The following is a 26,916-nucleotide window of genomic DNA, read 5'->3' as shown; positions in this document are numbered from 1 at the left end:
TATTTTACAAAACAGCATTGTATATCCCAAACTATCATTAACATTTATAACATTTACAAATATAATTTAATTTCAGTTGAATATGGAAATACTTTTACAAAACAGAAGACAACAAATGCAGATGTATGACAAGGATGTTTACTATCACCACTCTTGTTCATTATTTATATGCATGCAATAATTAAAATTTCAAAATAAGAAAAACATGATTCATTCATAAGAATTTACATTTATGCTATCCTTCCTACTTGAAGATAACATTGCACAGATATTCCCCGAAGCAATTTACACTATAATTAACTTATATATAAAAAGATTTCTGTGCTTTTTAAATCTTTTTAATATATAAATTTTTATTTCATAATTATTCATTAATAATAAAACATTTTAATAAATTAATAATTTTGCATTAACATGTAAACTGATATCTTAATTTTTTTAAAATTAATATCACTATACATTCTTTATTACATATAAACTATACATACTTTTATGTTTTGAGAAGGTATATTTGTTGAAGGCAAAATTGAAGTTACATTTTGGATGGGTTGATTTGTTTGTAGAATGGAACTTGAAACATTTGGATGAACTCCCGGCTTAAAATATAAATGAATAAAAATCATTGTAAATTATGAATATTAAAAATAATTTTAAGAATTTTGATCAAAACAAATCAAATAAATGGTAATCAGATATTTGCTACATCTTTTGTCACTATGTTGGCTGATAACTATCTTTAATTATATGCCAATATAACAATAATGTTCTTTAATATAAACAAATTAAAGAGAAATACAAAATTATTTGAAGACAATAAATTAAACATACCTGAACAGATTCCAAACGATATGTTGGAGTACCAGCAATTCCACCAGCTGCTGTAATTCCTGGTGCTACATTTACAACTTGAAGCTGACCATTTTCTGTTCTTACTAGCAATGTACTTCGAATTAAGCCTTGAGGAAGTGTAATTGTATTCTGTTTCATAACAAAAAAAAAATTAAATATAATTAAAAAATTCTATATTAAATTTATAAAATTTTTGACTAAAATTAAACAATTGCAAAAAAAATCTAAATAGTAAATATAGACAGATTCTAGGAAGAAATGTATAAATACAGTGAGTCCCATAAAGGTCATGCCAGATTTGTATCTCATCTACTAATAGATACAGTGATTAACAGAGTTCAAACTTCATTAGGGAACAAATAATTTTTCCAAGATTACATAGTGATCACAAGAATTTTATGGTTAAAGCAAAAGCACAGTTATGGTTTTTACTAATAGAAAACAGAAATTTAGAATGTATATATTAACAGATCCAAAAAGTGCATTTTAGTATGCTGTTTTGATAATTTAATGTTTGAACTTTAAAGGTCAAAATGATTGCAACTTTAAAATTTCAAATGATAACCTAAATCTTACAGTAATTTTGAAGAATTTTTAATACTGAATCTAATGGTACAATCAGATTTGAAATTGAATGAAACATTCAGAAATTGTACTTAAAAATCATTATCTGCCACATTCTATAAAAAATGCTAATCTAAATATATAAAATTACTTGTCCTGACTGACTGATTGATTCTTCATCGCCCAGAGCAAACTGCTGAACCTAGAGGTGAAATTTGATACACAGTTAGGGTATGTCATGAAAACGCACACTAAGAAGGGATTTTTCGAAATTCCCCGTGGGGGGAGAGGGAGAGTATTAAGGCTTAACCTGAATCTAAAATAGTACAATAGAAGCCGGCTTCTATTGTACTATTTTAGATGCGATATTCTGTTTTCAGCTATGTTTAGTCTTCATTGAGTACTCAGATGTATTAAATTGTTAACATTTCAGACATTGCTATAAATATTTTTATATATTTTGATTTTTTAACCAAATGTTCAAACCATTTTAAATTTGAATTTGTTGGTTGCATATTGGTTTGATTATAAATGATTGTAAACATTCCAGAAAATTGGTCAAATTGAAAACAGTTCGTTTGATTCTCATCATTCTCAGTGGTAGGTGTTATATAACAATTACTATGGTTGTTGAAATACTGAATATAAATGGTGTTTGCTTGCAAAATCTACATGGGCGAAGTCGCAGGTAACAGCTAGTTAAAAAATATTTTCATTAACAATTTTCTTTTAAAATAATAGCATACTGTACAGAAACACGGAAATCATGTTTACCGTAACTTTCTCTAATAAGACTCACTTTGTCTGACAATGATTTGTATTCAAAAGTAGTAAACCATCGAGTTTAAAAACTCTGAAATGGTGTTTATACTTAATTCTATGTAAATAATTTTAATACAATAAATCTTGTTTATCATCAATAGTGAGGTTCAGGCCAAAGTTTTAAATGTGAAAACATGTATGTTGGATGTTCAGTGCTGCTTTCCTGTAAGTCTAGAAGTTTGACAACAGTGTTTGGAAAGTCAGTGAAATCATGCTTGACATTCCAAATGCCGTTGTCAAATTTCTAGGCTTAGAGGAAAGTGGCGCTGAACGTCCGACATACACAATTTCGCATTGAAAACTTCGACCTCAACCTCACTATTATAATTAATAGTACTTAGTATCATATTTAAATATAACTATTAATTCTACTTGTTAGGGTTACTACAAACTACTTTAATGCAAAGTAGTTTGTACTGAAGATGGCTCAAAAGCAGCTGAAAATATTTTAAATATGAAGAAAATTAAATATTTTTAGTATCCTTAACAAGCAGAATTAAGTGACATATTTAATCTTGTTTATTTTTTTATTTCTACATTTCATTTACACTCCTCAAAAATGAAATTGCAACATCATAAAAGAATGAGCATAGCAACATGCACATTGCAGTAGAGGTGACAGAGATATGCAAATGATTAGAGGAACAAACAAAAATATGAAACAGACACCTGTTTATTCAATAATGAATATGGGTCCCCATAGGCAGAGCTATACAGGCCACAATGTGGTGAAACATACTATCAATGAGACAATTAATGGCCTGAAGTATCTGGTGAGAGTTTGCTGTGCAACTTGCAGTCAAGCATTGTCTTGATGAAACACAATGTTGGGTGCGGCCTGGACTAGTGGCCAAACCACAAGCCTCACAATTCATATGATGTACTAGTCCACTGTCAGAGTACCAGAAATGTGCACCAGGGCTGTCTGCTGATCAGACATGATGCTCAGTGTGGGGCTGGTGAGTTGCTTAGCAGAAAGGGCTGCCATGTAATGTTCCCTGGAAACCACCACACCTGTCCACAGCCACCATTCCTACACAAACAATATCCAATGCCATCCAGTAGTTGAATTGTGATGACAATGACACCATGCCAGGCTTGAGGCCCTGTGTCAAGTGACTAATGGAACCCCCATTGCTGGTTGCCTTGTGTGTCCAACTTCATGCAACCTGTTGTGAATGGTTTGGATGAACGCAGATGTACCTGTTAACAGCAATAGCTAGTTTTGGACCCATTTGCTCATGTGCCATGGCTAACAGGTCCCAACAGGCTGTTTGGAGAATCTACCAATCTGTGTGCTCTGTCATTTGCCAGTGTGAGCCACTTCCAACTTTGGATGTCACGTGCCATGGTGAATGGTTCTCAACAGGCAAATCTGATGGTCTGTATGCACTGTCAAGCACAGTCTTCTGTTCATAGATGCTCTTGCATCCACTGTGTCATACATTACTGAATGGTACTTGCACCATGCCCAACGCGTGTGGCAACTGCAAACATTGACAAAGCAAGGTCATGCAGTTCCAGGGTACAGTCTCATTCCCCAGTCGTTAACTGGTAGTATTCAGCTCACTGTTGTCTCTGATGCATTTTCTACACTTCTTCAAAAGTTTGGCTGCCACGAATAGTCACTGATAACATTCCAGCCTGACCTGACTGCTGAACTTTATGGCTCAGAACTGGGTACCACATGATCCAATGTATACACAAAGTTAATCATTTGCATATCTGTCACTTCTACTGGTCTTGCAATATACATGTGACTACATTTATTCCTTCGGGGTGTTGCAATTTCACTTTTGAGGAGTGTAATTCTCTAATTTCATATGAAATAAATTTCATTTACTACAATCTAATAAGCATCAAAGCAACAAGAGTGCACATAAGCTAGAATATTGTACTTATAAAAGAATATAGAAAAAATTCCCTAGTCAATCATAACTTTATAAATAAATTATAAAGATACTGAGGTCAAAGAAATGGGCCAACCTATCATCCTGCTGATCAAGCTTTAACTTAAGCCCAAACGGATTGTTATTAACAGTCTGCAGCAGCTTACCAACGTCCGGTTCGGATCTCCAGATAATAAGAATATCATCAACATACCGCGTGTAGAGTACAATGTCTGCATTGAAGGTTTGTAGGACTTCGCTATCTAATTTTCTAACCACTAACTCACAGAGGTCTCCAGACAGGGGGCTACCCATTGGGACCCCTCTTCTTTAAAGGTAGATTCGCTGGTTGAAGGTGAAAAAGGAGTTGTAGCATACTAGGTGGGCCAGCTCCAAAATCTGCTTGTGGTGCTTAGGTCCGGGCGGAACGGCTTGGAAGAGGAAGTCTCTAAGGGCACAGAAGCACGGCTCCAATTTAATGGATGGATACATAGCTTCATAGTCTAACACTGTGATAAATTCTTGCCCGGTTAAAGCAATGCCTTGTAATTTAGAGACGAGTTCACCCGCGTTTGAAATGGTGTAGCTATGCCCTTAGAGACTTCCTCTTCCAAGCCGTTCCGCCCGGACCTAAGCACCACAAGCAGATTTTGGAGCTGGCCCACCTAGTATGCTACAACTCCTTTTTCACCTTCAACCAGCGAATCTACCTTCAAAGAAGAGGGGTCCCAATGGGTAGCCCCCTGTCTGGAGACCTCTGTGAGTTAGTGGTTAGAAAATTAGATAGCGAAGTCCTACAAACCTTCAATGCAGACATTGTACTCTACACGCGGTATGTTGATGATATTCTTATTATCTGGAGATCCGAACCGGACGTTGGTAAGCTGCTGCAGACTGTTAATAACAATCCGTTTGGGCTTAAGTTAAAGCTTGATCAGCAAAATTATAAAGAACAGTAAGATTTTTGGCAAAATGCAAGCTCTTGGTACTTATACATTTTCTTAAATTTTGTGTAATCACTGGCAACATTATTCCAAAGATTTTTTTTGTCTGCCAAGATACCTAAGCAAGAAATGTAATTATGACCAGTAATAGAAGAATGTAAATCATCAATCTATCTCCTTGAAGGAGGATTAAATGAATTCTTCACTGCTAAGCTAGAAAGTTATTGATTTACATCTAAAAACTCCTTAAAAATTGTTTTAGATCTACATAAAATTTCTCTCATTAAAGAAAAATATAGACAAGATGTAATTTGTTCATTTTAATTTGTACTGATTAGTTAAAAATATAAATTTTATAATAAATATTTTAATATTTATTTTTATTATTATAAAAAAAAAGTGTATGAAATATATAACATAAATGGTTCAGTTGATAAAATTATAATTCCTGTTTATATGTAAAAATTTACATAAAATACAATATAAAACACAACATGATGCAGACATCTCAATGTCTTTCATCTGATACAGTCAACTTCTCTAATTTTGATATATCAAACCTCTTTCTTAAATGACACCTTTCCATGATGCAATGAAACTTCCATTAACAGATACTCCTGAATAGCAGACACCTCTACTCAACGGACATTTTTACCCTTCAAATAGGACATCTATAATATTTACCTTTAAATAGTGAACATTCTAAATAACAGATGCTGTCATTCATAACTTACCTTACAAAAACACAAAGTCCTTATGTACAAAATATTTTAAAACGAAAACAAAGAAAATTGATTCAAATGCTCTTTCAGAAGACAAATTTTAACAGTAGTCATCAAATAAAGACTGGCTTAAAATAGGAACAGGGGGAGGAAGGCAGGTTATAAAAAGCCAAACCATATTCTTTATCTGCTAGAGAAGACTACTCTGGTTAAGTTGTCAATCACCATTTATTGTCTAATATATATTAATGTTATTAAACTTCTGTCTTATTGTTGGAATTAAACTTATGGTACTAAGAAACCATAAACTTTTCTGAAGTTATTAGCAAGGTTGAGGCCAAAGTTTTAAATGCGAAAATGTGTACATCGGACGTTCAGCGCCACTTTCCTGTAAGCCTAGAAGTTTGACAATGGTGTTTGGAAAGTCAGTGGAATCATGTTCGACATTCCAAACGCCATTGTCAAACGTCTAGGTTTACAGGAAAGCAGCACTAAACGTCCGACGTACACATTTTCGCATTTAAAACTTCGGCCACAACCTCGCTATTCACTCAAGAAGAACTGTAATATAGTAGTAATGAAAAATAAACAATTTTAAGGTTAAGACAACAGCATTTATTTGGTGAAAGATCAAAGATAGTGTTATGAAGGCAATTTGTTGGCCACTTTAAAGTGTGAGAAGATATTCAGTATTCTGGCACTTAAGATGTCATTTACAATCTTAACAGCTTTGTGGTGGCTAAAGTGTAATTTTTAATAAATCAGTTATTGAAAAAATTACACCTACTTGATAACTACAAAGCAGACAAATCATTATATCGATTTTTATTAGTCACTTAGATCATAAATGATGTTATAAATGCAAGAATACTGAATACATTTATTACTCCTTGAAGCAAATTGCCTTCATAACTCGACATTTGAACTCTGCCTAACTGACCTTTGTCCACCCTTCTGTTCATAATAACAGTTTCATTTTTCTTTTTCATTAGTTCTGCTCAGGTTGTTTTTGATGAATTAATAATTAATCAGCAATTATGTTTTGTCATAATTTAAATGTTCCATTTAATTAAAGTATCCTGATCAATCTGTTTGCAATTTAGAATTCAATTAAAATGAGATTTTTACAGTAGGAAAGATAAATAATATAGGCCTACTGTATATGGCCTATATTTTAATTATATATGCTACATATACTTTTTGGTATTTTCACATTCCTAACACAAATTTGATGTTTTCATAATCCATCATATTCTTCACTATATGATGACTGCATTAAAATACAGTATGGTGGCCAGCATGTAGCTCCCAATAGAGGAATGTCTAAATAACATACAAACTTCTTGGTCCCAATGGTGTCTACTATTTGGAGGTTATATTGTATTTGCATTGATTCAGGAGTTGATCATAATGTCTCTCTTCATATGATGCTTAATGTTGCAGAACAGTCTTTGGCAGGAAGAAGCCAGTTCTAACTTGCTCACTGTCACATCGATCTCAAATCACACACTTGCACAGGTTGCAACTCAAATATTAGTGTCATAAATTGCAAGCACATAATTCAGTGCTTACAGCATTAAATTTCTAATTCAACAAATTAAATGAATATCTTTTATAAAAAAAAAATACAATGAAGCATCAAAAATTTGGACTAATTAGAACCAGATCCCATCTGGATTTTCAAATATACATATAAATAACATTCATTTTTTTACAGCTGAATTAAATTTTTGATACTTCACTATAATTTACAAAATTATTGTTCATAATAATTATAGATTTAGAAAATAATGTTCACACATGAAAAATATACCTATGTAAAAATGTATATATATTTTTTCTTATTTAAACAAAAAAATTATATAAATTGTCATATCTAAGTACCAATTCAACGTTTTTAATTTATTTGCAAACTATATTGACTATTCATTACAGGGAACAAGGATATCCCTTAGCCTCCTTAGATTAAAAAAAAAAAAAAAATGGTTATAAAATCCAAACTGTTGTCGAGGAAGAAACAAAATTTTAAACAATGAAGCTTTAAATATAATTCATGAAAAATCATAAAATTTTGATGTGCAAAGTTAAAAATTATGACTTACTACTATTTATCAACAGTTTTCATATTATAATATATACAGAAGAATCTGCTTAAGGGATAATCAGGAAGTAAATTGACATTTGAAATAAAATAACCTGTAATGCATGGAAATGAAATACAAAGCTATGACAATGCAATAAAAAAGACAAGCCAAATGTGTTCTACAATTTCCAATGGCTAAATTACAGAAAACACTCATTCCTTGCTGATCTTCTCCAACAAATTCCTAGTTCTCTTAGTAAGCACCTTGCCTGATTATTCTGTTACTACTTTGCTGATTCTGTTCCACACATGCATGAATCCATGAAGTGATTTTGGTTAGGACTTTCTATAGGAATACTTCTGCTAACAATTACCCAAAATCTTTTTATACATCTAGCTTGAAGAATCAAGCACTCAACAAAATTCTTAATGTGATCAATAAAATTAATGCTAGAGACTGAAAAAGTTGTTCACTAAAGTAGCACAGTGAGTAGAGTAAGGTCTTGCCATAAGAGCATATCTTATTGGGTTGTTCGAAAAGTTCGTAGTGATTTTTAAGAGAAATAAAAGAAATTGTTTTAAAACTAAAAATATACTTTTATTCCATTATGTATGCACCATTGTTTTTAATGACGTGTTGCCATCTATGGGGCAGCTTCATGATACCCTCTTCGTAGAACTTTCCAGTTTTTCCCACGAAAAACTGATCCACGTGGTTTTTGCAAGCTTCCAAAGTATCAAAGTTTTTATCATGAAGGGAATTTTGTAGAGAACGGAACAAATGGTAGTCCGACGGGGCAAGGTCGGGTGAGTAAGGGGGGTTGAGGTAAAACATCCCAGCCTAGTTCCAATAATTTTTGATGTGTTTGTAAAGACGTGTGAGGTCTGGCATTATCTTGGTGAAACACAATGGCTTTTCTATTGGCCAGTTCCGGACGTTTTTCTTTAATTGCCATGTTCAGCTTATCCAATTGGGAACAATACTTATCAGAATCAATTGTTTGATTCTGTGGAAGCAGCTCGTAGTACAGGATTTCTTTCCAATCCCACCAGACAGTGAGCATGGCCTTCTTTGGATGAAGACCGGCCTTTGGAGTTTTTAATGGTGATTCATTTTTCTTACCCCATGATCGTTTTCGGCTGATGTTGTTATAAATGATCCACTTTTCATCACCTGTAACTAAACGCTTCAGAAAAGAGTCATTTTCATTTCGTCTTTCAAGAGAATCACAAATGGAGATGCGATCCAGTAAGTTTTTTCCATTCAGTCGTGAGGTATCCAAATGTCATAACGATTCACGTATCCAAGCTTTAGATGTTGAAATATAGTACTGTTTGATGACTTCACTATGTTTGCAATCTCTCGAGTTGTGTAATGAGGGTTTTCATCCAATAATGCTTTGATCTGGTCCTCTTCAATAACAGAAGGTCTTCCTGAGCAAGGAGCATCTTCAAGGCTGAAATGACCTGTTTTAAATTTTGCAAACCACTTTCGAACAGTTGATTCTGATACAGCACTCCCACCATAAACATCACATATCTTTTTTGCTGTTTGTACAGCATTTTTGCCTTCACGAAAAAAGAAAAGAAACAAGTGTTGATAATGCACGTTGTTCGCATCCATTTTTTACGATGAGACAAATTAAACACTATTTGAATAATCTTAACGGTTTTTTTGTAACGGACACGTCTCAAGGTCATTTATCGTAATATTCATTGGTTTGTACAATTCTAATCATTTTTGCGTCAATCGGTGTCTCAACTGTCGGCTATCAAAAATCGCTACGAACTTTCCGAACAACCCAATATTTTTGTGATGTTGTTAATGAAAGGTATCAAATGCTTCTTCAAGCACTCTTCAACATACACCATTGTCATTACAATCCTGTTGGAAATGAAAAGTTCCAAAAGTGTCCAGACATTGCTATACAACCCATTTCTTTGAAAATTTTGCTTTGTCCTTGAATCTGAAGTCTTCTGAGACATCAGCTGTACCACAAGCAAGGTAGAAGTGGAATCCTGTAATGTTGGTTGGGTCTTGAGGCATGTAAGTTATTATTGTCAACACAAATTATCTTAGCCTAAGATTTTTTCAAGATTTGTTTGCACACATTTTTTACACACAGTTCCTGATTCACAGAGTACTTTACTTTGATGCTGTAGTTTTAACCCAGTATTTTATTCCCAACTTCAATGTAAAAGGAGTTAGCAAATTAATACTTATTAACAGGAGAATGAAGAAAGACTACTTAAACATCTTCAAGGAAAATTTGGAGAAATCAGTTTGCAAACTGGGGTTAAGAAAATAACTTTTTCTGACAAGATAATTACCTCAAACATACAGTATGGCAAAGATTATTATAGATTATTTTGTGATAACATTATTAAATTAGATTGGTTTCCCCAATCACTAAATGCCAATCCAATTGAAAACACGGAAAACTGGATGGCAAAGATGAGGTCAGTAAACAAGACAGAGATGAAGGAACTCACATAAAATGTTTAGGAAACAAATAACCCAAATCTTTGTGAAAAGCTGGTGGCATCAATGCCAAAACAATGTCTGGCTATAACTGAAAGCAAAGGAGGATGCACAGAATATTAAATTTAATAACTGACAAATGTTCACTGTGTAAACAAAACGACATGAGCAATTGTTTTGCAAAATTTTTTTCATTATTTTATGTTTTGTTTTATTTTTTCTTACATTTGTTTATAACTGTAGTTATAATTTTTGGACAAAGAGATAATGTTCCTTCTCTATTTTGGCTAGTTTCTAGTTTTTTTATTGCACTACATGATCACATTTTTTTAAAGATGACTTGGAAAAATAAAACTTTTCTGTTATACAAACAATTTTTTTGCTCACTGCGTATTAGAGATCTGCAAACATTTTTGATTTACAAACAATTATTTCAAACTGGATGAGGTATTGCAGTGCTATATTTGTATTTTTTATTTTTTAAGGACCAGTAAATAGTAATTTTGGAAACTGCTGCATTAATTCAGTTATTTAAGATATAAAAAACTTTCTATTGTTGAGTGAGTTTCCATGAAGTGTTTATCTGAAGATCCAAAACTTTCTATTAATTTTTGATAATCCAAAAATGTTGAGAGAAATATATTTAACTATTGGAGGGATCCAATCAATAACTTCATATCTTTTCAAAATACCTCTCTTCAGGGAAAAACTTTTAAATTTATGAAACAAATTTTAGACATTTTAAATAAAATACCAATATAGGTACTGTACATGGCTGGTGTTATTTACATTTAAAAAATATAAAAATATATTTATGACTTTTACAAAGAAAAAACTTTGCATTTTGTCCTTCTTTTTCACTGTTCACACCATCAGCAGTCCTTGAACAATTCACAAAAATTTCAGAGACAACCTTCCTTTTGAGGCTACTTGCCTTCGCAAAAGAATGTAAAACAGATAAAGCGTCCTCTGGTGTTAATGCCAGAATCATATTATTACATTTTAAGTAAAATACCAATACAGGTATGTGGCCAGCATTATTTACATTTAAGAAATATAAAAATATAAATATGACTTTTACAAAGAAAAAACTTTGCATTTTGTCCAATGTGAAAATTTCCCGTTTTTGAAAAAATAATGGTCGCTATTGTATCGTGTATCGTTCGCAATTATTTTTTTATTTTGCACAAACAAAAAAGAAAAAATAATTCTATTTTGGAAGTTAGTTTTAATATAAAATTATAAAATTATAACAACGTGCCATTTAGTTTCAAAAAGTTCCAATGATGAAACAAGATATCTCCAGTCAATTGGTCAAGGTTAGCACGTGGCAACCAGAAATATTTGGGGAATAACATGGGACAGGTAAATGGGTTTTTTTTCAAAAATTTGTTTGTCAAAATTTGATTTAGCAACATTCGCTTTTTGAACTTCCCAACACGTGTTTGTCAAAATTCGATTTCACAATATTTGTATTTCCAACTTACCAACAAGCAATGCATGTGCAAATCTTGCACTACTGCCTGTTTGTAGAGTGTATTGCCATTTTGTATTTTATTGTGTTTCAGTTCTCGGTCCCCTGACTATCTACAAGTCTAGTTTTTTTTGTGTGTGCATGATTTGGGCACCTAATATTCTGTGCCAAATTTCAACTCCTGACATGTACTCCTTCATACCTCTAAGCTGATAAGACAGCAGGCAGTACAATTTTATAAACAAGTCTTGTCAATAAAAATAAGAATATTATGTAAGATGAGGTCTATTACCCCCCTACCCCAAGTAAGAAATTGTAAGAAGTCCTTAACCCCCACCCACCCCAAAATACCTTACATAATTTATGGACGGCCCTAAGAAGTCCTTTGTGTGGCCCAACATCGAGTGCAACTGCAAGAAGTTTGTATGAGACTGTATCGCTTTGTAGAAAAACAAAATCACTCAGTAACACCATATCATCGTGGATCATTCACACCGCCAAATCAGTGATTTGACCATGTCCTCGTCGATATTGTTGGACCACTTTCACCATCCAATGGTTTTACATATTGCCTCACGGCAATTGACAGTTTTCCCATTGGCTGGAAGCATTCCCAATGTTGAGATTACAACTGTGGAATAGCGAAAACATAATGTTGGATTGCTCATTTTGGCATCCCACAACGATTGACAACCGATCAGGGCGACAATTCGAGTCCCACCTGTTTAAAGCACTCATAGTGCTGACAAGGATGTCGAGGATTCACACCACCGCCTTTCATCCAGCCACCAATGGAATAATCAAGTGATTCCACCCACAACTCAAGGCAGCAATCAAATGTCACTCTGGATGTATGACCTGCCCATTGTACTCTTTGGAATCTGGACCACCTACAAAGATGACATTGACGCCATCACAGCCAAGCTAATTTATGGACAAACATTGCACTTGCCTGGAGAATTTTTTGTAACCGCAATGACAATATGATAGAAATGTCCAATTTCGTCTCTGATCGCCGGTGGAGAATGCGACGATTATGTCTTGTTTCACCGCATAATCACAGCACTCACCAAATGTTTGTATTCTGAGATCTGCAGACCAGCTTGCACATCTTTGTACGCCACGACGCCACACGTAGACCTCTGCAGTCCCCGTATGACAAACATTCAGAGTACTTCAACACTCCAGCAAGACATTCAAGGTAAACATTAATGGCAAAGAAACAACCATCGCCATCAACCGGCTGAAGCCAGCTTTCATCACCGATCCTACAACATGCGTCCCAGCTGACATGAAAAAGGAAACCCCACAAACAACAAGCTTCGAGGCAACCAAACCACCAGTCACAACCCACTCTGGATGACAGGTACATTTCAATGTGAGGTATTGTTAGCACTTACAGGGGAGTACTGAGAGCGCGAACATCTATGGATGTCACCAGAGGGTCTCACGTAGTGGTGATGTCAATGACATTGAAGAAATCCCACCTTTTTTTCTCTGGCAACTCACGAGGTTAGACAGATATCCATCATCATCCAACCACTTCAACCAGACAAAGACTATAGTGCCCGACAACCATAGCCTACAGATCCAAATGATCCTGGAACATGTTCAAATAATGTCTCTAATTGGGACATTATTTAAACATTAATATTTACAAATTTTAATTTTTACAAAAAAAAAACAAATTTTAACATCCGGCAGAACTCAAAAAATTAAATGTGATAATTCGTCACCAGAGGGAAGTTGTGGTATAATCTACATTTTCCAGTGCTATTTTAAGTGGATATAAGACCCGAAACTCCCAAAAGGAAAAGGATGTGAACTAAAAGACATCGTAAGATTACCATTTCCAATTTTTAAAAATTATTTAAATTTTAATTGGATTATTTCTGTTTTTAAGGAACATTTTTAAACTAGATGGCTAAGTAGCCTACAAGGAAAGGTCTGGTCATCTAAAGTTTATTCGAGAACATGAATCAAAAATAAATGGTGATCGTCTAGAAGATTTTTTCGGAGCAACTGTGTCTTTTTTAATTTTTACAATGTCCCTAATTGTTAAAAAAAACAATCATTGAGCACCAAATCTCTGACTTGAGTGGCATGTTGTTTATCAGTTGAAGTGAATGGTCTACCAGAGCATGATTCATCTTCAATGCATTATCTGCCTTCCTTGGACATCTTGTACCACTTGAAAACTTTGTTTTTGATAGACTATTGTCACAAAAGGCTTTTTGCAACATTTCCAACATTTTTGTAGCAGTAATTCCATTGCAAAACAAAATTTAATGTGCATTCTTTGCTCAATTACACTCAACATTTTAAAAATTGCCAGTGCAAAAATTCTTTACACACAAAAAAAGCATTTATTTACAAACAAGAACAGATGATGACATATGGATTGCTGCTAGATGTCAATGAAAGTCATGGCAAAAAAAAAAAAAAACATTTTTTTGCTGGTATTTTCAACGAACAACAACGTCCCTTTCATGCATGCAGTTTAAACAAACAATTCCCAATACTTTTTGATCACAGTAGTATTAGCTGTTTATAAGGTGCATTGCAAAAGTTTAGGTCCACTCCATTCAGTTAAGCAAACACAACACAAACACATCTAAAGAAACCAACACATACATTTATTTGTGTAGTTAGCAGAAACATGTAAAAATAATATTACATCATTAAACTAGCATATTATTAGATGACTCTAAATGCATAAACACCCAAAGTGAGATAATCCATGTGTTGCAAAGTTCAGTTCCACCACATTCCCAGGAGAAATAATATGAACCTGCAAGTTAAACATTACAAACTATTTCATACATGTTAAGAGTGAAATTGTTATACTGCTGCTACGTTGAGTTGTGTGATTTGCTTGATATAACGTTTTATGAAAACATGGGCCATGGCAAGGTGTTATCTGCCTATGAGAGAGGCAAGATTGATGCATTAAGGCAGCAAGAGCTGTTCAACAGGGCCATAGCAAAACGGATTAATCTATCACATAATGTGGTGAACAATTATGTACATAACCAAGAGGATTACAATCAAAAACTCTGTTCAGGACGTCCACGAGCACTCGGTGAATGTCATCTTCGACAGGTCATAAACACCCTAAAACAATCGAGATCATCACTCAGACAGTTGGCATGTGATCCAATGGTTAACGTTGATGTCAACCCTATCAATAGCTGTAAGGCTCAATGGACGACTGCTTTACAAGATCAGCCCAGATTAACATCAAACCATAAGATAGCAAAGGCAAAATGGGCTAGAGAACATTCAAATTGGAATAGAGAATGGAGACAAGCAGTATTCGGTGACAAAAAAAAATTTAATTTAGATGGTCCTGATGGCTGGTGTTACTACTAGCATGACATCAGAGAGGACAAGATTTTTTCCATATACCAAATGGGAGAAGGATCAGTAATGGACTGGGCCGGATTCGGATACAATGGGAAGACTAACATCGCATTTCCAAGTGGGCACATGAAGGCCAGAGACTAACAGGAACTGTTGGAAGTGCATCTCATGGCATTTGGAGAGAGGGTTGGAAGACCATTCTGGACATTCCAACAGAATGCACTAATCCATGTAGCACACACTACAGGGGAGTGGTTCTTAGACAACGGTGTGCATGTAATGGAGCGGCCTGCTGATTTCCCTAACCTTAACCCCATGGAGAACTTCTGGGAAATTCTCACTAGGAAGGTGTATGCCAACAAACGTCAGTTTTCAACTATTGCAGAATTGCAGACAACCATCACCTCTGTACAGGACGAGATAAGTCAAGATGTGCTCCAGCGACTTTTAGACAGCACGTTTTTGACATTGGGGTGCAAAAAGAGGGGTTTCTGGAACAACAATATGTAATTTTAACTGGTGGAACTAAACTTTTGCAACACATGGATTATCCCACTTTGTGTATTTATTCATTTACAGTTGTCTAATAATATGCTAGTTTAATGATGTCATATTATTTTTACATGTTTCTGCTACCTTCACAAATAAATGTATGTTGATTTCTTTAGATGTGTTTGCTTAACTGAAAGAAATGGACCTAAACTTTTGCAACACACCTTATATTAGTCTTGGTTATTAACCCACAAAATGACAGATCTCCTAAAGGGAAGTTTAGTTCAGAGTTTCACACTAATTCTCTGGAACTAAACTTTTCTTTGGACCACTGTTTCACACAAAACTAAACTTTACATTTTAAGACATTTATTCTAATGTCTATAATATATAAATGTTTAATATTTAATTGTTCTTTGCAAAACATAGCAGAACATTAACAAGTGATGTTGGCTTATGGTATCACTAAGTTTGACTCACAATGTTACTCAAATATTCCTCATTTTACTTTTCATGAATAAATTTTTCATTTGATCACCAAATAGCTATTTCATTTATTTTTCTAGTGATCTGTTGTCATAAATTGCTAAAGACGGATCACTAAACCCAAAAATACTTGAGTATTTATAATTTTTTTCTATTCTAATAGCATTGTAAGACTACAAAGAATAGACTTAAAAATGTGTTAAAGTTCTGAAATCTAATCTATATATATATAATCAAGATGAGTTGATAATAATAATAATAATCAGTGCAGAGCCCAAACGGTTAGGAGTTAAAAGTTGAAATTTGGTACACAGAGTAACATCATGAGAACGCACACTAAGAAGGGATTTTTTGAAATTCCTCCCCACGGGGGAGAGGGACAGGATTAAATCTTCTAAATACATTACGAAGACGAGTTGATAATAACAAAAATCAGCGCAGAGCCAGAACAGTTAGGCGATGAAAGTTGAAATTTGGTACACAGTTAAGATACGTCACGAGAATGCACACTAAGAAGGGATTTTTTGAAATTCCTCCCCACGGGGGAGAGGGACAGGAATAAGGCTTAACACTTCCATCAACAATGGAAGTGTTACATAACAATAGAAGTGTTACGTAACAATGGAATTGTTAAGAGAAAGTGACATGCAAGACATAAATAAATAACAACTAACCCGTTACAAAGCTATACATCCACAAGAGCCGAATTATCGGGCTAGAGTTGGCTATAATAAATAAATAATTAATAAGACAATTTGGCACTAGAGCTTGGCGTTAGGTGCCATCTCTTACTAAACTTAATAATTATAATTAAATTAAATAAATAATTTTAATAATTTGGAACTGGAGGAAAAGAAATCGGCCCGAACTCGAATTATAGCCAACTCTAGCCCGATAATTCGGCTCTTGTGGATGTATGACATGCAAGACGCTGATGCAGTTTTTTCGTTTTTGCGGGAAATCGAACATATTTTTAGACCCATTTAAAAATTTTGTAATTAGACTGGAAACAGGGGGACCCAATTCTTGCATTCTGTGAAAATGGGTAAGGTTGACTGTAACGTAATAATCTTAATTTTCGCTAAAACAGTTAGGAGTTGAAAGTTGAAATTTGGTACACAGTTAGGGTACCAAATAGGGATTGCAATCCAGCAGTGTTTTCAATCCAGCTGGATTTTTGCTGGATCAAAATAATTCCAGCTGGATCCAGTGCTGATGTATTTTTGGTGCAATAAAGTGTTATCTGCCTATCTATCTATCTATCCAGCAATTTATGGTTTTTTCTAAAGAAATAAAACATTTTTTAAAAATACTTAAGAAACTTTTATTATTTAGACTGGTCACTATAAATCAGTAAAACTTTTTACACATTTAGGTAGTAAACTTAACTTTGGTTCGGTTTAACACTTGAGATAGAGATAATTAACTTTAAATGTTTTGTTAGACTATAATTATAATGTAATCTTTAAATTAAATAATAGCAAAGGTAATTCTACTAATTAATTTATATTAATATATTATATTATAATAATGTAAGGATGGATAATCAGTGGCTAAGTGGCTATCAGTCTTACCAGTTTTCTTATATAGGCTCTACATATTAGTCTGTAGTTATTTATAAGTATATAAAAACTATGTACTGGAAGTAGAATAAATTAAATAAACTACATCTTTATCAATCCAGCAAAATTTAATAAAATAATAACGTTTTCAATTGTTTTTAACGATCTTCCTCAGTTACAGAAAAGTAGAACATAAAATGTGTTCAGAATAAATATAAAAATTAACGAAAAATGCCCAAGCGGACAAAATATAGATAAATAAACAAAATAAATAGCGAAAAGAAAGAAAAAAAAAAAAAAACGGATATGACAACGAAACCAGCATTGTCCGTAATAACATTAATTAATGTAAAAGGATCTCTACACGGTAGACAATGAGTTCGCATCTCTATGGTTTATACAACCAGTTGCCATGTATGCCTTGCAGATTTCCAATCTCTCAAGATGTTTGACCGTTTGCCTATTCGTCGTTGTTTTTATAATTGCCGCTTAATCCTATTGGACGTTAACATCCTTCTGTCTTGCGATGATGCCAGCGCAGTGTTGTCAAGGTTCTTACCGATTGAATATTTGTGCTCCTTGAGCCTTTGTTTTAAACTGCACATCGTTGCACCTACATAAACAAGCTTGGAATTGAAACGTTGGTCGTGTAAAGGCACCAAATATATACCCGTTGTTGAATTCCTATCCTCTTTCTTTTTATCGTTTCTTAAAAGTTTGAAAACAGTAGGATTACGTCGGTATACAATGCAAAAATTATTAGACCTGGCAGTACATCTATGTATCTTGTTTAAAAATTGGATGTAATTAAGCATAATTCTTTTTATATTTATTCCCAACACATTTTATGTACTGTACTAAAGTTAATGTATATTTTTGTAACTGAGGAAGATTGCTAAAAGCGATTGAATACGTTATTATTTTATTAAATTTTGCTGGATTGATAAAGGTATAGTTTATTTATAATTTAATTATTGATGTTAATGAAGTAATAAGTAAGTAATTAGTAGCAGTCTAGTAGTTAGCAAAGCGGCAACAACGACAACGTAGACTTTTGCGCCATTATTTAGAAAGTTAATTGAGTATTTGCGGATCCGCAGCGCTGGATCCAGCAGGCCAAAGAATACGCTGGATCCAGCTGGATTGCTGGATGAGGGATCCAGCAATTGCAATCCCTAGTACCAAATTTAAGTACCCAAGTGTTAAGTAACAATGGAAATGTTAAGTAACAATGGAGAACAAGAGCAAGATTTGCTGTGCAAGATTTACAGGCTCTGGAAAAAAAAGAAAAAAGAAAAAGAGTAATATGTTAGAACACATTTGATTTTCAAATTTAAACAGATTAGTTCGGTTTTTCTCGACCTTTCTTCTTTAGAACATTCGATGAAAATCGAACGATATAATCAGAACACATCATGAAAATCAATTAGAAAAATCGATTATGATCTAATTCGATTTTCAAATTCGACCTTTCTTTAGAAATACTTAGTTTGTTGATGAAATTACTCTTTTTCTTTTGTGTCTATAACATAATCTTCACTATCGTTACTTTTGCCCGAGCAACGCCAGGCCTACCTGCTAGTCAACTAATAAGTTTGAAATTCTTTTTCAACAAGTGCTTATAATGCTAGTTACTTAAATTTGAACTATTTCTTCAGAAATATCTCTTTTTTTTTCAGCTGAAAAATTGGTTTATGATATTTTTAAATAAATTTTTTAATATTTTTAGCTTAAGATAATATACAGTATTATATATTATAACTTTCCAATTAGACAAAAGCAAACAGCAACTCATAACCTAATTTTAATTGATTAAGCCAAATGATCTGAAATTATCATACAACTTTTGGGCTATGTCAATAATTAATTAATTCAACAAACAAGGAGGTCCAAGTAGCATAACTGGTAATGCATCTGCATGGTAAGTGTGAGTTACAGGTTCAAGTCTTGCTTTGCACCAATTCTTCCAGAAATTTCTGAAGTAAATTAATTTAGTATAATTATTAACATTGCCTAAAAGTAGCCAGCTAATTTTGGCACAATCGTTTGGCTTAATAAAAAAAGCAAATGAACTAAAAAGTTTTATGTTAAAAATAATATTAAATTTCAATTCTTTAAACAAGTTCAGTATAGAATTCTGATATGTGATGAAATAATTAATTAATTTACATATGAATAGAATTAATTAACTTTCCATATTACTTTTAGTAAATTTGACTTTGGAAAGAAATTAAAATCTGAAAAGTTTCTGTAATATGTTATATCAAAGACAACTACAAAATAAATGTGTCATTATTTTAAATGATAAATCATGTACTTAAGGAAAAAAAAGGACTAACTCTTACTCTGAAGACCGAACTTTTAACAAAAATAAGCTTTTAGTTAGAAGGAAAGTTATAGTGCATATTAAAGAAGTTATAACTAAAAGCTACAAGTTAAACCTCGATATAGACACAATTCAGTCCAAGTGAATCAAATTAAAGTGCAATTATACATATTTTACACACATTTTTTATACATACATGCAAATCTACAAAATATGCTGTAAAAACCATAAATGCATTTATGATTTTTACAGCATATTTTATAGATTTGATTTTTTGGGACTAAATAAATGCTTTATAAAGTTTATACTTTGTTTTAATAACTGCAATTCCTATCTTTTTTTTTCAAATAATCTGTAGCCCATTTCTGCTATTTTTGCAATGAATCTTTTCTTGTGCAGATACAGATAACATGAGAAATATCACTCTGTCATCCAAATTACAGATGCATATAAAATTCAAATATTTTAAAGCTGAACCATCTAATTCTCATTCTTTTAAAATCCCGCAAATGAACATGCTTTGCATCACCATGGAAATCTCTCATTTTTCAAATTCTTAAAATCCTTTAAATTAATTAAATTAAAATTATTGTAAATGTTATATTTATTAATTTAATAATATAAAATTTAAATCTTTCAAAAGTAAATCTAATGTTTAATTAAATACAATAGCGATAATTTCTTGTGAGTTAAGTAGTCAAATTTCTGTGTATGATACAAAAGTTTGACTACTGCACAGAAATATTCTGCTATATCAAGTTCAATTCAACTGAGATCATGAGTAAAACAGCAAATCTAATGCAGAATTGCTATGAAAGTATTTACAGGAATTTGGATCCTAGACATTTAAAACAGATAGAAAATTCCTTATTGTAATGTAGGGCACAAATTGTTTCCTCATAGAAAAGTTTCAAGTGTTTCAGCAAATTGAAATGTCACAAAAAATATAAAAATGAGCCAAAACAGCAATTGATTACATATAAGTTTCAGTTGCATTAAAACTAACTTTAGTAGAGTTTATGACCAGTTGGGCACAAAACATTATTATCAACTTCAACATACTAAAGCTATAATTAATAATCAAACAATTTACTCATTTATTATCATTTGTAAAGAGTTATAAACAAAAATATATGACTACTTTAGACTAGTGATTATATGGTGAAGGAAACTAGGTTAATCAAGTCATCCTCAAACATAATGTAAATACCGTATTTTACGGACTATAAGACGCACTTTTTTCTTCGAAAAATTGCCTCCAAAATTCAGGTGCGTCTTATAGTCTGTAGTGTCTTATAGTCCGTAAAACACGGTAATTATATATATAGATACAAATTCAATAATAATGGCTTAGATAGCATAGAAAGTTATAAAATTTAATCAAACATGTAATTTTATTTATAATTGACTTGAGTGAACACATCCTGCTTAAAACATTTTTTGTGATATAGTAATTTTTCAAAGCTTCATAAGGTTAGTGTAATATATTTATTGATGCTTTGTTTTTTAAGATGGATTTTATAGTAATTCTCAAATCCCTTGTGTCACCTATTATTGCATGTTTATTCCCTCCCATCTAAAAAGTGCAGCTTAATAGATAATAGCGAGGTTGCAGCTGAAGTTTTCATCTCTAAAATGTGAACATCAAATGTCACTTACACTCAACGTTCGACATTCATGTTTTAGAGATGAAAACTTTGGCCGCAATCTTGCTATTAGTAAGATTTGATCACAGTCAGAAGTATGTATTTCAACCTGCAAATTTAAGTTTATATTACTGGTGCTTTACAAATATATAATAACTTTCCATAAAGACAAAATGCATATTTCAAGTATTTTAATATGCATGAAACATTACTACCCAACTCGTACCACTTTATATAAGCAGCCTTGTTTAAAAGAATCTAACTAACGTTTTCGATCGTGTTTAACGACCTTCTTCAGGTTAGAACATCGAAAAAATCGAACATAAGAACGTTTAGCAGTAACGACCGCTCGTTTGGAATGTTTTAAGAAGAACATTCAAATAGGATGGCATGCGCCATCTCGCATGAAACATTGCATATATCTGGCATATTTAATGAAATGTTTGCATATATACATGGTTTTAAATGCATATAAATCTGGACCTTAGTTATAACAAATAATAAAAGCATTACTTTTCTATCAAAATACTTATAATAATAACTATTTACCTTGAATAAAATATATATTAGTAAATTATATCATATATAAAAGTTATATTATTATTCATTGAATGAATGTATGTGATGTAACCTGAACACAAGTCTGTATATTACAGTAGAGCGTCGTTTATCCGAATCAATTGGGGACTGGGGTTGTTCGGATAACTGATTTTTTTGGATAACCGATTATGTACAAAAAATATATTAACCTATCCGATGTTAAAATTTTTCTCCGTCGCGTGTCGCTTCATGTTGAATTTTCATCGATTTTAAGCCTAATGAAAATTTTTATAATAATAATCGAGGCTATTGTATCATTAAAAATTATTTCTTTAATTTGTACAAACAAAATAAATATATTGAAAAATATAAAAACAAAAAAATTATACTTTAGAAGTTAACCTAGTATCAAAAACGTTTGATTCAGCACAATACAGTCCGACTGGAACTCTTTCGGATAACGACGCTCTACTGTAGTAAATTACTATCTTTTTTTTTGTTTTCCGCCCTATGGGCACTAAGAGGGCCTCTTTTAGAAGGCCCATTATGGATTTGGCCAGGCCCACAATGGGGCGACCGGGTGGTGAGGGATGGGGCCTGACATATCCAAACAGACCACTGCCCCGAAAAATTCCTGGGGATTATTCAACTTGTTCGGATTCGATCCCGGGTCCCCCAGAGCAGTAGGCTGCCATCTTGACCGCTTGGCCATCCGGCCACAGTAAATTACTATCAATGTGCAATTGCTAAACTTATGGTATAGATATCATTTTAAATTTTATAAAATTCTTTCTACATTTATTTAACTGTATTTGGAAAATCAGAATATGTAAAATAAGACCAAATGAAACTCCTACAGATTAAATGTGTTCCATACATAATTATCTTATCTCATTAAAAATTCTAATACATCTTGAATTAAAACATGAATTTTTTCTAATGTTATATATATAAGTTTGTGCTGAAAAAAATATTTTTTACATTGAGTCAATCATTTAAAAATATATTCAAACTAGATCTCATTGGAAGTAAATAATTAAATTGGCATTATGCCAAGTCTGAATTTGACAAATAGACAAATACTAATATAATTCTTTTACTTTTATGATAAACTAGTAGTAAACCATTTTAACAACACAATATTCCTGTATAGCAGCGGTTCCCAACCAGTGGTCCGCAAGAGCTAAAATATGGTCCGCGAAAGATTTAAAACTTTTATTTATTTTAAATTATTATTTCCATATTGATACAAACTGAATTTAATTTTTACTAAAAATGTTATGTTTTCTATTACAATGGTACTGCTAAAGCAAAAGTGTTGAGTTTAACGATTACTTATATTAAAAGTTTTGATAAAAGTTTATTTTTCTTAAACCTTGTGGTCCCTGCTAACAACAATGAAATCAAAGTGGTCCCTGGTCAAAAAAAGGTTGGGAACTGCTGCTGTATAGCAAAGACATGGTATTTCTGTATATCAAACTAAAATTATTAAGAATCCAATTATCAAAATAATATATACAATAACAACATAATGATCTACAATGATATATCATTTATATTATTATGTGAAAATACAAACTAAAGTAACTTAAAAAAATTAAATAAAAAATATGTAGTTTCTAACATTACAAAACTATCTGACGAGCAGATAATTATGAATATAAAAATCTATAGGTTATTAAATAGTATCTTAGCTTGCATATATTATTGATTGCTAGTCTAATAATGATGTTTATGTAAAATATTATATAAATATTAAATAATTTCTATCATCGTACCTGAATAGGAGCTCTCGGTCGAGCTGCAATCACCTGCGGAGCAGCAGCAATTCGAACAGGATTACTAAATACAACTCTGGGTGCCGAAGTTTTTTGAGTCGTTATCGTTCCTGCATTTCCAGCACACATATTTATTAATTGTACACCCGAAAGCATATTTGATGCCGAAACTTGAGACATAACGTGCTTTGTAGGTTGCTGCGACTGCACAATATTAGCTACAGAAACTGTTGCAGCACCAATATGCGTCTGAGGTATACTTTCATTTTTAACTGATATTTGTGGTGAAGATCCTTTTATTATTGTTGTTAAATTTTGATTACATAACGAATTATTCGCTCCTTGTTTTCCATAGGATGTTAGAATTGTTTGTGGTAAACTGTTCTGCCCTTTTGTTTCTGAAACTATATCCTTTATACTACCATTAAGAGGCTGTTGCGAATCAGTTGTTAACAACATAGAATGTGGAACTAAAATTGTATTAGAACCAATTGGTGACTGTGTATTAATTGTATTTAACTGATTCATAGTCTTAGAAATAGATGAAACTGATACTACAGTACTAGGCTGTCGAGAAACAATGTTACCATTTGAAACAGTATGAGCCGTATTCCTTTGAATGACAGTTCTGTTTTCAGTAGATACTTGAGTATGTAATTGAGTAACATTAGTTAACGGAGCATAAACTAATTTCGTATCAGGATTTACTTCCATGGGTGTTATGTTCTTAACTAAACTCGGCTGAATTGGTGGACTAGGCCCCACTTGACTCATATATCCACTTGCTGGTAATGCATTGGCTAGTGTCACAATAACATTATCACTGACTGATGATGTTGTTAAACTACTATCACAAAACGTCTGCGAATTATTCGTTGTCATTGTTGATCTTTCTATACTTCCATGCTTTAAATCATCTGTCGTTATTATATTTGACTGTTTAGCTATTTGATTATTAATACTTGTCGTAATATCTTGATGCGAAAGTTGAATATTCGTCGACAATTGCGAATCAAGTGATCGTACGAAGGCATTAACGGCACGTTCATCGACTACGGAAGACAACATCTCTTCTAACGACTTTGCGGAAGCCATTTTTGTCTTCGTCGTCGTAATGCAAATAACGCATGCGTACCAAATCGAACGCTTTCGCCATGTTTATTCTTTTTTCCGTCCCCCCACCAAAAAAAATAAAAATTTTCCTTAAAATATTACGTTAAATGAATTCGACAAAATAATAATAATATTTCATTTTTAAAGAAATTAATTAATTAATCTCTTTAATAGAGTTAAATTTCTTAAAATTATAACCAATTTATATTGCATATATTGACACGTGCCTTGTTGCCATATTGAAAAATTTTTGCAATGAATGAAATTTTGAATAAAATATTAACGTTAAAGAAGAGACGGCTGGATGACCGAGGAGATTAAGGCGTCAACCTATAACTCTAAGAACTCAGGATCAAATCCGAACGAATAACTCCGGGAATTTTTCGAAGGGTGGTCTGTTCTGAACATATCGGGTCTAGGTTGCCAACTGTTCAAAATTTCGGTTATTATTATTATTTTTTTAATTTTTCGGGAAATGAACACTGTTTGAAAATGTTCTGAAAACTGGAGTTGTGTGGTTTTTTTTTCTAATTGTCTCTTTGTCTTTATGAGAAGTTAGTATCACTAATTGCAATCCGAATTATTTTTACTCCTATTAGTTTGAATTTTTTTTCACTTTCTAATTTTATTTCTTTCCACTATAAGGAAAGAAACAAAACTAAGAGAGCGTACTTTAACTTAATTATATTCATCGTCACCAGGCCCACAATGATGGCGGCAGGTGATAAGAGACGGACTCGTCCATAAAAAATTCCTGTTTTTTTTTTTTTTTTTTTTTTTTATTAGTCCGGATTCGTTCCTGAATCTCCCAGAGCGGTAGATTGACGCTTTAATCGCTTCGGCCATCTGGCTGTCCCATCATCATAATCATCAAACGAAAGAAGAAATGTACTGTTCCCAAGATTGTAGGTTTTCTTTTGTTAATTTAAGTTTGTGTTTTTTCACGGTGTTCAGAATTTGTTATTCTGAAAGTTTGCGTCGAAAATCCCCAGGAATTTTTCGGGGGGTGGTCCGTTCGGATATGTCGGGCCCCGTCCCTCACCACCCGGTCGCCCCATTGTGGGCCTGGCCGAACCCATAATGGGCCTTCTAAAAGAGGCCCTCTTAGTGCCCACAGGGCGGAAAGAGTTAAAAAAAAAGGGGGTCCAACAGTGGCCAAGCGATTCTGTTCCTAGAACACTGGGAGTTAGGTCGTGAGTTCGCGCCTCGCCAGGACGGGCTGGCCACGTGGAGTTTTCCAGGTTTACTCCACGTCTGTAACGCCTAAATAGGGGCCAGTTACCCTTAAAAAAAACCCTCCCGGAAGACATTCCCCTAGGCAGATTGCCCAAGTGTTGCGTTGCCATAACTTAACTAAACAAACAAACATTGCAACTCTAATCAGGCCCTACGGACGACCATGGCAGCCTACCGCTCTGGGGAACCCAGATTTGCATCCCAACGGGTCGAACAAAATTTTTCGGGGCTAGTCGTCTTGCTATGTCGGGTCCCGTCTCTCACTACCCGGTCGCCCTATTGTGGGTTTAGCCGAACCCATAATGGGCTTGCTAAAAAGAGACCCTCTTAGTGCCCACAGGGCGGAAAGAGTTAAAAAAAAAAAAAAAAAAAAAAAAAGCTAGACCCTATGTTGGTCATGGTATTATGGGCTTATGACAAAGCTACGATAAGTATGGGGGAAAAAAGCCTTCGCAGGGTTCACCGGGCAGAGAGTCGAAAATAAATAAAGTAACATTACAAACCATTACTTTTTTAATATTTCAATTTGTTTTTATTTGAAATTA

The 26,916-nt window shown here is 33.2% G+C and overlaps 1 protein-coding gene across 1 annotated transcript; it reads right to left on the bottom strand.

The window, feature by feature from the left end:
- Positions 1-371: 371 nt before the first annotated feature.
- LOC136980887 (uncharacterized) lies at positions 372-25,187 on the bottom strand. Its single transcript, XM_067277097.1, has 3 exons — positions 24,023-25,187; positions 829-978; positions 372-596 (listed from the first exon to the last, which is right to left on the bottom strand). Exons 1-3 carry the CDS (start codon positions 25,115-25,117, stop codon positions 468-470), a joined length of 1,374 nt encoding a protein of 457 aa, XP_067133198.1. The 5' UTR covers positions 25,118-25,187; the 3' UTR covers positions 372-467.
- Between the last annotated feature and the right edge of the window lie 1,729 nt (positions 25,188-26,916).

This window comes from Centruroides vittatus, unplaced genomic scaffold (genome assembly GCF_030686945.1).
Source record: "Centruroides vittatus isolate TY-2023 unplaced genomic scaffold, ASM3068694v2 contig_1162, whole genome shotgun sequence".
In the NCBI taxonomy this organism is placed as follows: Eukaryota; Metazoa; Arthropoda; class Arachnida; order Scorpiones; family Buthidae; genus Centruroides; species Centruroides vittatus.
This window is presented reverse-complemented; position numbering and strand designations above follow the sequence as displayed.